This window comes from Lepidochelys olivacea (genome assembly GCF_965140295.1).
Source record: "Lepidochelys olivacea isolate rLepOli2 genome assembly, chromosome: 1".
Taxonomy (NCBI): Eukaryota; Metazoa; Chordata; order Testudines; family Cheloniidae; genus Lepidochelys; species Lepidochelys olivacea.
In genome coordinates, this window is record NC_140411.1 from 299,033,118 (window position 1) to 299,046,734 (window position 13,617).

At 38.7% G+C, this 13,617-nt stretch overlaps 1 protein-coding gene across 5 annotated transcripts in view; it reads right to left on the reverse strand.

The window, feature by feature from the left end:
* Positions 1-13,617, reverse strand: part of PPHLN1 (periphilin 1) — a 140,384-nt gene that overhangs the window by 112,543 nt on the left and 14,224 nt on the right. For 4 of the 5 annotated variants that reach the window (XM_084617495.1, XM_084617494.1, XM_084617493.1 and 1 more), the window contains exons 2-3: positions 3,681-3,730; positions 1,254-1,345 (exon numbers count right to left, since the gene is read on the reverse strand). In XM_084617495.1, coding sequence (XP_084473621.1) covers positions 1,254-1,345; position 3,681 — 93 coding nt within the window. In that variant the 5' untranslated portion in view covers positions 3,682-3,730. The remainder of the gene's footprint in view (positions 1-1,253; positions 1,346-3,680; positions 3,731-13,617) is intronic. The other variant, XM_084617492.1, reaches the window with a different exon arrangement.

Consider the following 13,617-nt stretch of genomic DNA (forward strand, 5'->3'; position numbering starts at 1 on the left):
AAGACAAAAGGTAGCCCAGGTCAATTGAACAACCACTAAATCTCCAAGATCCACTAAGAAGAGGAGAAGGACACAAAGTAGACAGCAGAGACTGATACCTGAGGTTTTATGTTGCCAAATACATACTGTGTACCCTGTAATCAGAAATAATTTAGAAAATGTTCTTTAAATTCTATTTAACTGCAACAGCTCAAAAGCTAAATTTAAGAGTGATTTTGATTTCTCTCTTCTCCAGATATTCAGCTATAGAAGAAAACAGTTTACCTACTTTGTTCTTTTTTATAGCTTTGTAAATGTTTGTGTTTACTTTTAAAGACCTAAAATAGGTAGCTGAAATTCTAATTTTACAATTGAGAACAAAATAAGTTTTATAAACAGACTGCATATCATTAACTATACTGCAAAAAGAAAAGGAGTACTTGTGGCACCTTAGAGACTAACCAATTTATTTGAGCATAAGCTTTTGTGAGCTACAGCTCACTTCATCGGATGCATACTGTGGAAAATACAGAAGACGTTTTTATACACACAAACCATGAAAAAATGGGTGATTATCACTACAAAAGGTTTTCTCTCCCCCACCCCACTCTCCTGCTGGTAACAGCTTATGTAAAGTGATCACTCTCCTTATAATGTGTACTGTTTCCTTTGTAATTAATGTCCCAATAAGTATCTAATAGGCAGCTGCTGCTAACTTGTATTTTCAATACTTAAGGTTTAAACTTTTGCTTAAATCTTTGCATACACCAACAGCATTGTTTCTTACTGCTCTACGTAAGACCCTGAGTTCACAATCTCACCACCTTAGTCCAGTTTTAAAATTTGATAGAGAAAGCCAAAAAAAAAAAAATCTTTCCAGCAAATTGCATAGCCTCAGTAAAACTGGGAAGAACCTGAATGGCCCATGTTTAACTGCCCACAAAATATATTGAACACTTATGTACAGAAGATTATCTACTTGAAGTACTTCCCAGTGAACATCAACCTGATTCTATACAAAGAGCAATGTGGGCAGATCCTATCATCCATGTGGAGTCCAGTTAACTTCATAAGACTCACAAATTCACCAGGTCTGCCCAGGCAGATCCATTTGCAAGATCAGTGCCTTAAATGTTAGTCACAATATGATCTCCGAAAATGGAATTAAATGATAAGAAAAAAAATTAATGAAAAGATTCAGCTCTAATAAGTACTATTTTTTTAAAAAAAGGACAAGCCCAATATTTAGACAATATAGCATATACAGTACTTACGTCAGAATGAATTCTTGGTGGGAGTCGTTCTCTTGGAAGTCTTTCATACTCATATCGTCCTTCAGACCACATTTCATCTCTTCTATATGCCACTAAAGATAAAAATTCAAGCAGAGAAAAATATACGTGTTATGCACAGGTAAGAAGCAAGAAGTGTCAAAATAAGAAGTCTCCTATTTGTCCTAATATAACATACTATGCACAGGAAAAAAAAGCAATACGTTCTTTTTGAAAGGGCTTAATTAACACTGGACACTGTCCAGCTAAAAAATGGAAAAGGAGTATTGTCTATTGTTTCCTTAAAAAGTATTAGACTGGAAATCTGATGACAGCGTTGCTCTAAGCCTCCAAAATACGAGACTATAAACTATTTCGAAAACTTGGTAAATATGAACATAGTCATAAAAGTCTGATATACCAGCCTGTTAAAAACCCAATTATTTATTATTCTGACAACCATTTACTTTCTCCATACCTGAACTGTGAATGTTGCAATTTGGAACGAAAATAGTCTTTATTGAGACTAAGGCCTTTGCTAGGATGAAAAAAATCTTGGTTTGACTTTTTAAAAAGTTCTGCATTGTGCAGTTCAAAAAAGACCCATTGCATGTGTAGCAACAATTAGGAAAGTGAGTACATGTTGATGATAGGGCTTATTCATGTGATGCACAGGATAGCAGTACTAGGGTGGCCAACTTTCTAATGTCTGAAAAACGGACCTCCTGCCCCACCTCTTGCCCCGAGGCCTCGCCCACGGCTCCACCTCTTCACACAAGGCCCCCCCCCCCCCCGTCACTCACTGCTCTCCCCCCTCAACTCCAGTGTGAGCAGCCCAAAGGGACTTGCAAACCACAGCTGCAGCAGCAGGCCACCTGGAAGTGAAGGTCAGAAGCGCGCTGTGGCTGCCCAGGAGCAGCCAGGTAGCCCCGCGCCTCCCTCTGCGCTGCCTGCCCAGCAGCCCCCTTCCCTACCTTCTCAAGCCCTCCCCACTCCAGAGCTGCCTGAGAGTGCAGCTAGGGGAAGCACTGGATGGCGGGGCAGTTTGCATACTTTCCTTCCTGGGGAACATTCCATGCCCACTGAGAGCCCCTTACACCACTCGCCATGGGTCCCCGCACTCTGTCTTCCACCGCAGCCCTGCAAACTGCGCTCCTCAGAGGGGCAGCCTGCGGCCCGAGCAAGTGCATGTATGCTGCTGCGGGAGCTTCCACTTCAGGTCCAGGCAACAGGCTTCCACTCCCACTCCCGCCCACGGTACCCAGACTTTTAGACACTGCCAGGTTCCCTGTTCAACCAGACTTTCCAGTCGAAGACCGGACACCTGTGAACCTGAAGCAGCACCAGTCCACTATACACAGCTTACAATCTCCACTTGTACAAAAGCCCTTCCCCACCAACCCTGCATACAAATGTTACTGCAACGTTAAGATTGCACAGTTAAAATCAGTCAGGAAATGCAAAAAAAAGTAATTCACTCCACTTTCTAATAAGGTTGAACAATTCCAAAATATTACATTTCATTTTCCATTTAGCCTTTCCATGGATCAGTTTAGTCATCTGTAAAATTACAAAAGCATGATACAGAACTCAGAAGAGAGCTGGGAAGCTTAGCATGTTTAATGTGTTTTTAAATCAGATGAAAGGTACTCTATATATACAAAATATTTGTAAAAATTATGGTCTCTGACAGAATGCAAAATCTTTTTTTCTTGGAATTAAATTAATTAGAATTTCTATTCTTAAATAAACTGTATAAAGTGTATCCAGGTTTGATTACTGTAATAAGAAAACCTCACAATCCAGCATGTAACATAATTCACCAAACTGAAGAGATCTAGTAGGAAGTGGCAAAAAATTACGAAAACTGAAAACCCCAATCTGAAATGTATTTTGGGATGGATATAGAAATACAGAAGAAAGACACATCAATTAAGTAAGATTTTGCTAAAATTACATTTAAATTTTTTTCCTCTTGGGTAAAACTATTCCATTTCCCAAAACTATTGGGGAAAACTATAGGGTTCCAACTATTAAAACTGAATGGTCCATAGAGAGGAAAAAACAGCCATAGGAGACGACAGCCGACCTATAAGTCCCACAGTACAGACCCTGTACAAAGTTTTTAATGAGGAAAGTCTTTAATAAAAAAAATAAGGAGCAGGACATGCCAGAAAGAGACAACCCACCGACATTCCGAAGGTGAGGACCTATGAAACTTTCTGGTGTAACCTCATACCAGGAAAAACACCAAACAAAACCAAACCCAGAAAACAACTGTACTCAGGATTTTTTAAAAAGAGTAACCACAAAAATCTGGTAAGAAATAGTGCAATAAATAAGCTTAACTGTTACCACAAGTAGTACTAGTTTAGCTATATATATTTTGCAAAAGAACACAAACAAAAACTTTGTATCTGTACCACTTACTTTTGCGTCTATTTTATCAACCAGTATTTGAAGTCCCATTCAATTAGTTCCTATGAAATTAAAAACAAAAATACATTAGCAAAAAACAAAAAAACCCCACCAAAATACAAAACAAAAAACCACCAACCCTACACATTTAAAATACAATAATTTTGCTTTCTCGCTATTAGTTTTCACTATGAAAATTAATCAGTTGTGGTTTTTTTAATCCAAATTCTAAATGATGAGCTAGAAGAGATCCAGTGTCACTTTCTTCCATCTCCCTGAACTAGTGCAGAATGGTCCACTATCCTAAACCAATGAGATGTAGCCAGTCAACTCAAAAATATCTAATTTCAATGTCTCAACCTTCCACAGCCAATTATTCTAGTCACTTGACCTATCTGCAATATTTAATGTATTTTGGCTGTTTTAATCTGATTAGAAAGACAGAAATAAGAACCAGCAACATGTGACCAACCAGCACTCCAGACTACCAGTGGCCCATGACACACAGTTTAAGAACCATTAGTCCAATGGTGGTTCTCAATCTTTGGAGTCATCAAGGCTGGCATTAGACTTGTTCAGGCTCAGGTTGAAGCCTGAGAGCAACCAGCCCTTGAGCCCTGGGCAGTGGGGCTCAGGCTTTGGCTTCAGCTCTGGATGGCAGGCCTCAGGATACAGGCCCCTCCACCCCCTCTGGGGCTGAAGACTTCAGGCTTGGGCTCAAGTTTCAATCCCCCTTCTTGGGGTCATGTAATAATCTTTGTTGTCAGAAGTGGTCGCAGTGCAATGAAGTTTGAGAACCCAATATAAATTTTACCTTTGATAATTTTAAACTAACTCCCTAGGAGATAGCACTTTCCCTAGCTATATGAAGTATCTGTACATAATTATAGTTTCCACCATTAGAGCCTGTCTACATTATAATTACAAATAAGTCAGGGGACCTATTTACAACTTGGTTCCATTTTAGAACATAGATGGGATTTTAACCAAGTTCCATAATTCGGACACGTCCAAAAATTTGGCCCAGTTACAGAACTTAGTTAAGAGCCTGTCTACCCGACTAAATAGCACTGTGTTGTAACTAGGTCTACTCTGATTGGTTGACCTAGTTACAACACAGGTCAACCTCCAATAGGCCCTTTGTCATCCTCTCTCTAAATTTTTCACATTAAGTACCGATTTTTGTTAGGTGCTTAGCACCCTCATCACTCTTTGAAATCACTGGATTCCCAGATATCCTCTCTGTTGTAGTGGTTAACATTAGAGTGTTGCACACTTTGTTGTTTCTATAGGCTGAGTGCATTACACCCACTAGAGCCTCTTACATTCCTCCCTTCCTCTCCACAAGCTCCCTGTGTTCCACCATCCTATTCCTGCTATTTCAGGGACTCCTTGCAACCCCACCCCTCCCCTCATGCCAGTGACTCCATGTGTCCCCCATGTCTACCTTTCAATTTTTCCAATTTTCACCAGAATCCATAAGGTTCTGGCCATTGATGCCTAAACCATTCCCTGAAATTTTGGAACTGATCGGACGTAGCATTCAAAAGTTGGAAACAAACGCCGTCAAATTGAGTGTAAAACCTCCTTTGCTTGATCATTTAAGCCACTTCTGGCACTCTGAGGTTTGTGGTTGGCAGTAAGCAAAAATTCCACTCGCCCAAAGTCTTATCAGTTTTCACTGCTGCTGCTCCAAACACTGTGGGCAGTAGTGAAAATGGCAAGAATCATCATAAATATTCTGCTGCCGTTTAAGAATGCTTTGAGTAGAAGCTATCCACAGCACAGCAGCCCTCAAAAAGAGAGGCCAAGAAAGGATAGAGAAAGAGGCACCCACTGTGAGCAACCAGGTTGAATGAATGATAGAATGCAGATACACACATATGTGATGCCCATCACATCAGTGAGGAAACTTGGGGAGAGAACGAGTAACAGGTATACCTTCCACCGACTCTCACGAGAGTGAGGAGGCTCTGCAAGTGGAGTGGGGAAATGGAGAGAATGCTTCCTCTGTCACGCAGCAACAGAGGGGGCTAAGTACAGACACATACTAGACAGAGTCTACTCTGAAAAATGGAACCTGCAAGCAATCTGGGGCAATATCCTCTTCTTTCCACTCACAGAGGAAAGTATGAGAGAACATTGCCTTTTCACCTAAGCATTGTCCCTGTACAGTGGGGCCCCTATTCCTGTCTCTGCATAGTAGGTTTAATCCTCCATCTTTTAAGTATCTGGTGAAATTTCCACATCTTAGACTATCTGCGACTGCACAGGAATGAGTAGGCAGACAAATAAACTGATGAGATAAGACAGAATAGGGAAATGCAGTATAGACAAAGAAATAAGGACGAAAGAGAGAAGGAGAGGAAGTAGTGAATACACTGCAGAAAAAAAACCAGAAAAAAGGATGAGTCACTTAAGACAACTCAAGAAAAATACACTATGATCTACTATAGGGAAGAAGAGGAAGAAAATGTGAAATGAAGTCAGGATGAGAAAGATACTATACTTCTCTTGCTTTTGATGTTGCAAGTTATATTATTACAAAATCATTAAACAGAAATTTCACTTGCAACATGACACTACTGAATACACACAACTGTTTTATTCCTTTAAACAGTTACAGCTTGAGGCAGAGACAAAGAAGAATTTACCATTTAAGGGGACTGACTTTGAAGGGAGCATTACCCTAATATCTTTCCTATAGTCACTGACAGAATTAATGATTAAATATATTGTCATCTTTTTATTTCCTCCACCAGCTTCATTGGATTCATGTCTCATTTTCAAATAAGAATTGCTTGTAAACTGTAGTATTCTTGTCCTTGAAAATTCTGTTGCACAAGCTGAAGTCCTATCAGCATTTATAAAGTGCTTATCAATGTGGTATCTATTGGCTGTACGTGCATTAAAAAAGATGCCAAGAATCATCATTAAAATATACTCATGGTTGAGAATGTTATGAAGTAAATTGATTTAATTGGGCTGATAAAGATACACAAAGTGGTGTTAGACACTTCATAAAAATTTCAAAACAGAACTATTTTAAATTTTCATAAAAAAAGCTACTAAATTTATTCAACAATTTATACATACAACCATAAAATTAAATAGCGTAATTTATTTTGAGTTACAAAGAAAATGAAATAAAACTTCTATTGACTTCAGAGGAAGTAAAATTGAGTCTTTATTCTCCTTTGTAATTGAAATATCTTGTATTTATATTGAAGTTTTCCTTTAAATGAAATATTCCGTTCCAAGCAGCTTCAGCTGTAGAAGAGACCACAGGTCTATGTGTCTAAGTATTTCTAATGCACCAATTACTGTGATATCTGAATGATAAGTAGGATAAAGTTTACACAACAGTGATTAACTGAAAGTCTAACTTGCTTTACCTTTTGCTGATTCAGCATAAAAAGTAATTCTATGTAGTCCACCATCCCAGTCAATTTTAAGTGTAATGTCTTTTAAAGCTCTAGCACAAAAACTGTGTTGTATGAGCATTATTAAGGAAAAACCAAATTTGGATTAAAAGTTAATAGGCTTTAATAGTTTTATTACAAAAGAAATATGGGCTTCCTGAGGGTTATTTAAAGCATTCATGTGCTGAGGTGATATGCATGAATATACATTTGTAAATAAACAGCTGAAGACCAACATTTTCAAATAAGAGCTAACTAAGTTCCCATGTGTGGGATTTTTTAGTGACTCAAGGTGGTCAATCTATTTTGTTTATCAAAAAGAAGGTCAAAGGGTGACTTGATCACATTCTAAGTACCTACATGGGGAACAGAAATTTGATAACAGATGGCTCTTGAATTTAGCAGAAAAAGATATATCAAGATCCAATGGCTGAAGCTGAAGCTAGACAAATTCAAACTAGAAATGAGGCACAATTTTTTTTTAAACCACGAGGGTAATTAACCATTAAAGCAACTTACCAAGGGTTGTGGTGCATTCTCCATCACTGATCATTTTAAAATCAAGACTGTATGTTATCATAAAAGATATTTTCTAAGTCAAACACAGCTATTGGACTTGGAGCATGAATTAATTCAAGGAAGTCCTTTGATCTGTGTTATAAAGGTGTTCAGACTATGATCACCATGTTCCTTTCTGGCTTTAAATCTATGACTGAACAAAGATTTAAGTAGATGAAATGAGATTTTCAAAAATACACAAGAACATAGGCATTTAAGAAAATAATTATCTAAATACAGACAGGCTCCAATTTTTAAAAATTTAGCCAAAAACTTCATTCATATGAAGGCTGATCATACATTTTTTTAGTCATCTGCACAAATATCATCTGTCGATATTTGGAAAGTTTCCAAACACCACATATTGGATTGGCCTATTTTGAATCCTGCTTTAACACATGCAATCATGAAATTCTCCAAATCAGTGGGATTACTCACATTAGTAAGGATTTACTGGATCAGACCCTAACATTATAATACTATATTCAGAATTAACTGCCCTCTCAGTACAATAAAATTTCTCTCAAAGTTGGATACTGTATATTTTGTCTTGTATCCAAACATATGTGATAGATATTGACTGTACTGCATTTACTAATAGAGAACTTTGACCTCCATAATTTTTCTAATACAGTATACTCCTGGATTTCTAAAACCTTATTATCAGAATCCCATTATTTCTGGATAACACAGAGGTTCAGATAATAGAGCAGAGACCCCCCTGCCCGGGGAGGCCATCCTGCTGCTGAATGGTTCCTGTGGCAGTGCAGGGAATGCTCTACAGTTCCGCTATCCATGGGAGTGAATGACTGGGGTCATGACAGCAGAGCTGAAGAGGACTCCCTGAACTGCCTCTGGGCCGGTGATACCTGATCTCTTCAGGTGCAAGGTGTAGAGAAGGCTAGTGTCCTGACCAGGGATCTCTGCTCTGCCCCACCAAGACCGCAGCCTCCCCCCTGCCCCTTGCGCGTGCAGTAATGCAGGGAGGGTGTACATGTAGCATGTATTGAGATGATGTTTGCTTATTTTCTACAGTAATGTAACATAAGTAGGCCCAAAAATCTATTTCCTAAAAACAGGTTTGACAATAGTCAAGAGAGGCATGGTAAAGTACGAATAAAGTGAAGTGAGACAATTCAGAGATAAATTAGGGCATAACCCCAGTTCATGTTGTAAACACGTTTTAGTCCTAATTGGTTTTTACAAATGTTTTAAATAAAATGTTAATGTTTTGGAAAATGCTATCTATATTAATGGTTACCGGTCGGGCATTGAAGCAGATGTTAAGATAATGCTTAATGTTAAACAGCCAATGAAAAAGTAGAAAATATTTAATTACAGTTACGGAAATACAGGTATGGTAAAAGGAGGATTTAATGTTCATTAATTAAGTGGCATTATTATAGTTGATTATAAAAAGGGTAGTAGGTTGGTTTTAGATAGGCACGCCAATCCCGCATCAAGGTACTGTTAAAGAAAGGATTATATCCACACTCCTTAACCAGAGGCAGAACAGCTATGCATTCATCTTTTCACCTTAGAATGTGAGTAGAAATGCAGTGCATGATCATACTGTAATGCATGATGCTTGAACTATTTTATATTAAATAAAATCCTTAATTTTAATCATTCACTGTGTCATTCACAGTCCTCCACTAAATTAAATTATCTGTAACTACCCTGGAGGTGCAAACCTTAAGGAATTCAGTTTGGTTTTATTCCTTATGTTTAAACTACTAATTGGAAACACATAAATCAAAGGTTACAAGTGGCAACGCAGGGAGCCCTCTGCAGCCCCACTGTTATGGGACCGAGTAGGGCTATGACAGCAGAGCTGAAGGGAGCTCCCAATTATATGCCCTCTCAATTATATGAACTCCCAATTATCCAAATAAAATCCATTCTATTCAGATAATTGGGAGTATACTCTACTGTGCTACTTAGGCCTGGTCTACTTCTAAAATTGAGATCAACCTAACTACATTAATCACAGCTGTGAAAAATTTCACACCCTCTGGGATGTAGTTATATTGACCTTATCTGCCATTGTAGATGCAGCTAGGTCAAAAGAAAAATTCTTTCACTGACCTACTTACTGGCTCTTGGAGAGGAGCATTACCTACTTTAATGGGAAAACTCCGATAATGTAGAAAACATCTACATTACAGTGCTACAGTAGTATAGACACACCCTTATTTACTGTATCAGTTTATATTGCCTCTGGGTCAGTGGTGATTGCTTTTATTGAAGTATTCTCTCAGCTAATGGTGTTTCACCATATGTGGGAGACTTATTCTATTAATACTGTAAACACAAGCTGCCCCTTTGTGGCTTGCTGCCAAGAATCAGAGCAAGGAGATTATCACAGCAATAGGCCTTGCTTTGTGCTAGTGCAACAGACCTAATAAAAATTATTTCCTTCTCCACAAAATAGACTAGGATTATGTGGCTCACTTGAAAGTTTGAGGTTTTTACTTAATTTTTATTCCAGCTTTTTCCTCTTCTCAGTAACATGAATAAGATGGAGGGGTTGAGATACATGAGTGACAGCCATCAACAACTTTTGCAATAGCAATCTTTTCTCTGTGGGTTTCTTGTTGAAGGACAGCACCTCAGGAGGAACCCTAGAATTCTCCTTTTTATGGCACAAGGTGGGGAGTTACCTTCTCACCAGAGTGATGTCACTTGCCATTTTGTCACCCTCTCCTCCTTTTGTATTAGTCTTTAGCTGGTAGATTTAGTCCTCTACCTATTATGTGCATTTGGTAAAAATTTTAAATATGAGTACTATATGTTTGTAAGGAGGTGGTTGGGGGAGAGAGAGATTGGGTAAATTTTGAAGAGAGAAGTATGTTGCTGAAGGAAAGAGATTTGGAAATAAGTAGAAGAAAGGAGAGGGGAAATCGCAACCTCCTCCCCGGCATAAGAATGTAGGGAAGGAGATGAGGGAGTAGAGAAGAAAGAGGAAACAAACAATGAAAATAATTAATGGAAAGATACATCATGATTAAGGATTTGATTTTGGCGTGGGTATTTTTATTAAATAGACAGGAGGCAATAAGTCAATAAATCACAGAAATATACACAGGGCAGCATTAGGGGCTAGCAAATGGGGTAATTGCCCAGAACCCCACACCATGGGGGCCCTGCAAAGCTAAGTTATGGGCAGCAGGGCTTGGGCTTTGGCTTCAGTCCAAGCCCCACCTGGCGAGGCTGAAGCCTGAGCCGAAGAAGTGGACATCTGTTAAAGTCACAGAATCCGTGATCTCCCTGACCAAATCATATCCTTGATCATAATCAAATACAGGAAAGAAAGGGAAAGCATGGAGTGGAGGTAGAAAGATAAAAATATAGAAAAAGGGAGAAAAATTACATTTTTAAAGATGTATTAAATAGAAAACTGATTGACAACGTTACAGTTAAATACTGTAAACAATATAAAACTGTTTTATTCCTTCATCTTACAGAAGATATGATCTGGAGTGAGTGGCTTGGGTGTATGGCAGCACATTTATTTTTTCACCTGGCTATCGAGCATTGGGTAAATTTTTCAATTCCTGATGTTTATTCTGGTAAACAGGCAGCCCTCTGTCTTTTGACAACTACAAGCAGTGTGATAAAGAGGAAAAATAAATTACGCTACCTCATCTATTCCATGGAGACTAAACCATCCATCATAGTTATGACTTTTCCACGTTCTTGTACAAAAACCAAACAGTTTTGCCCATAATATATGTATAATTTTGGGAGGATATCCCCATCTGGGATTTCATTCACTGCTCTCTAATCCAGAAACTGAATGGAGGCATTACCCCAGATTACTGAGACATTCTCATCCTGGTACCCCTTCTCAAGTTCTGTGGCCGCTGAAAATATCAGTGGGACGGCAGCGCTGCTGTACTAGAAGGATCTCCCCATCAAACTCTCTGCACTTCCTTGCTTGTAAAATAATGGGTAGATATTACATCTGAACAAATTCATGACACTTCAGACCCTCATACCTGATGCAAACTCTCCATCATGAACTTTAAGTTCCTTGAAAGTAGTTTTCTTTGCATTTCTCTCCAACCTAGAGTGAATGATTGGGTATGTCAATTTGGGAAACCCACACACAACATGATTCACTGGCAAAGAACTTTGTTAACTCCAAAGTAAGGTTGTATATGGTGCCCTTGCAGAACATCAACTTCAGCAAAACTCAAAGCTTCTGAAAACCAGGAAATACAGAGTTAAGATACATTCCCACACAACCTTAACTCTGGAGCTGGCAACAGACACTTGGAATTATCTGCATGCACTGTGATAGGTGTAAGTATTGAACAGTGAAGAAATTAGAAGGAGCAGCTTGGAAGAGCTGTGACTGTGATATGAGGTGACCTGAGGAGGATGCAACCCTCTGTGGATGTGTGTGATCAAAGGGAATAGGTACACAAGTATCTTGGAATATCCAGTATATAGCTCATTTCAGCACTACTGTGTGTAGCCTGTCCCAATAGCAGGCACAGTGGTCTTCTGGCCATGGGACTGTCAACAGTTAGGTGGGAGATGAGCATGGTCTATGAGTTTAACGGAACGTAAGTGCAAGTATGGTGTTAGATGGCATTGTGTGCATAAGGGTGAAGAGGTCATAAAATTTAGCCAAAGTGTTCTTTCTGTCTACACTACAGTGAGTGCTGCAGCTGTGCCACTGCAATGCTGTAGTATAGACACTTACTATGCAGATAGAAGGGATTTTTCCATTGATGTAGGTAATCCACCTCCACAAGTAGCAGTAGCTGCATCTACAACACAGGTTGCGCCAACCTAACCACAGCACTTGGAGTGAAATTTTTCAAAGCCCTGAGCATTGTAGCTAGGTCAATTTAAATGTACACCAGGCCTAAGTGTTTGAGTGTAGGACAGATGTACGTAGTTCCTTTTCAATGTAGTATAAAGGCAGTGTGGGTGTATATATTATGGGTATGGGGGCATCACTCTCAGAGGACACAATTAAGGCTGAGTATTGCCTGGTTTTAGAAATGTGAATTTGAAATACCTTAACTCATTCCTGGTTTTCACAAGTCTGAATTTTACTGAACTCAGCATTCTGGAAGGACATGATATACCTTAACTCTGCATTAAGTAAGTTTATTTATCAGTGAATTTTCTAGGGTGGTGTTTTTTAATCAGGGCTTTGGAGCGGAACCCGCAGCTGGAGAGCAGAGCAGTGGAGCCGCAGGTTTTTGCCCAGAGCTGGAGCGGAGCCGGAACACAGAAAATCTTGACTGCTCCAGGGTTTTTTTTTTCATTTTCAATCCAAAATGAATTATATTTAGCAAGAAAAACCTAAAGGTGCCAAAAAGTTTCAGATTCTATAACAATTGATATTAACATCTACTTTACCACTTTACGTAATATGTCACAGTTATTCTCATTGCAGCTGAAATCAAGATTTAATGTACAGATACAAAATTACAAAGTTTTTTGGAGAGATGCTTTATTAAAGAATCAGGTAATTATCAGACATCCAGCAACACTGCAGACTGCTCCCACCCTTGTGCCAAGGTTAGATGAGTACGCACTCACATCGATTAATTAGATAAGTATGTGTTGATACTTCTTTTGTAAGGGTTGATCAACGAGACGCGCTGAGTGCTGTGATTACAGAAAAGGGTGCCGCAAATGCAACATTTAAGATATCACAAACAGATATATTGCAAAAAAAATAATGTTTTTGTTTACTGATATATTAAGATATCGCAAGAGATATTAACCACTTAAGCTCATTTCTCACATGGGCTCCCGTTACTGGTACATTTGTACATGCTCCCTTATCACTCCGGTGGACTTATTTTATAGGTCATCTGTTCAACGGTCTTTTGGTAGCGTTGTTTTTCGTTTTAAACTTACTGAAAAAGTCACGTGCAGCAGGCAGAAAAATATACAGTAAACATTTCTGCATAAATTAGGAGTGATTTTTTTGATATATC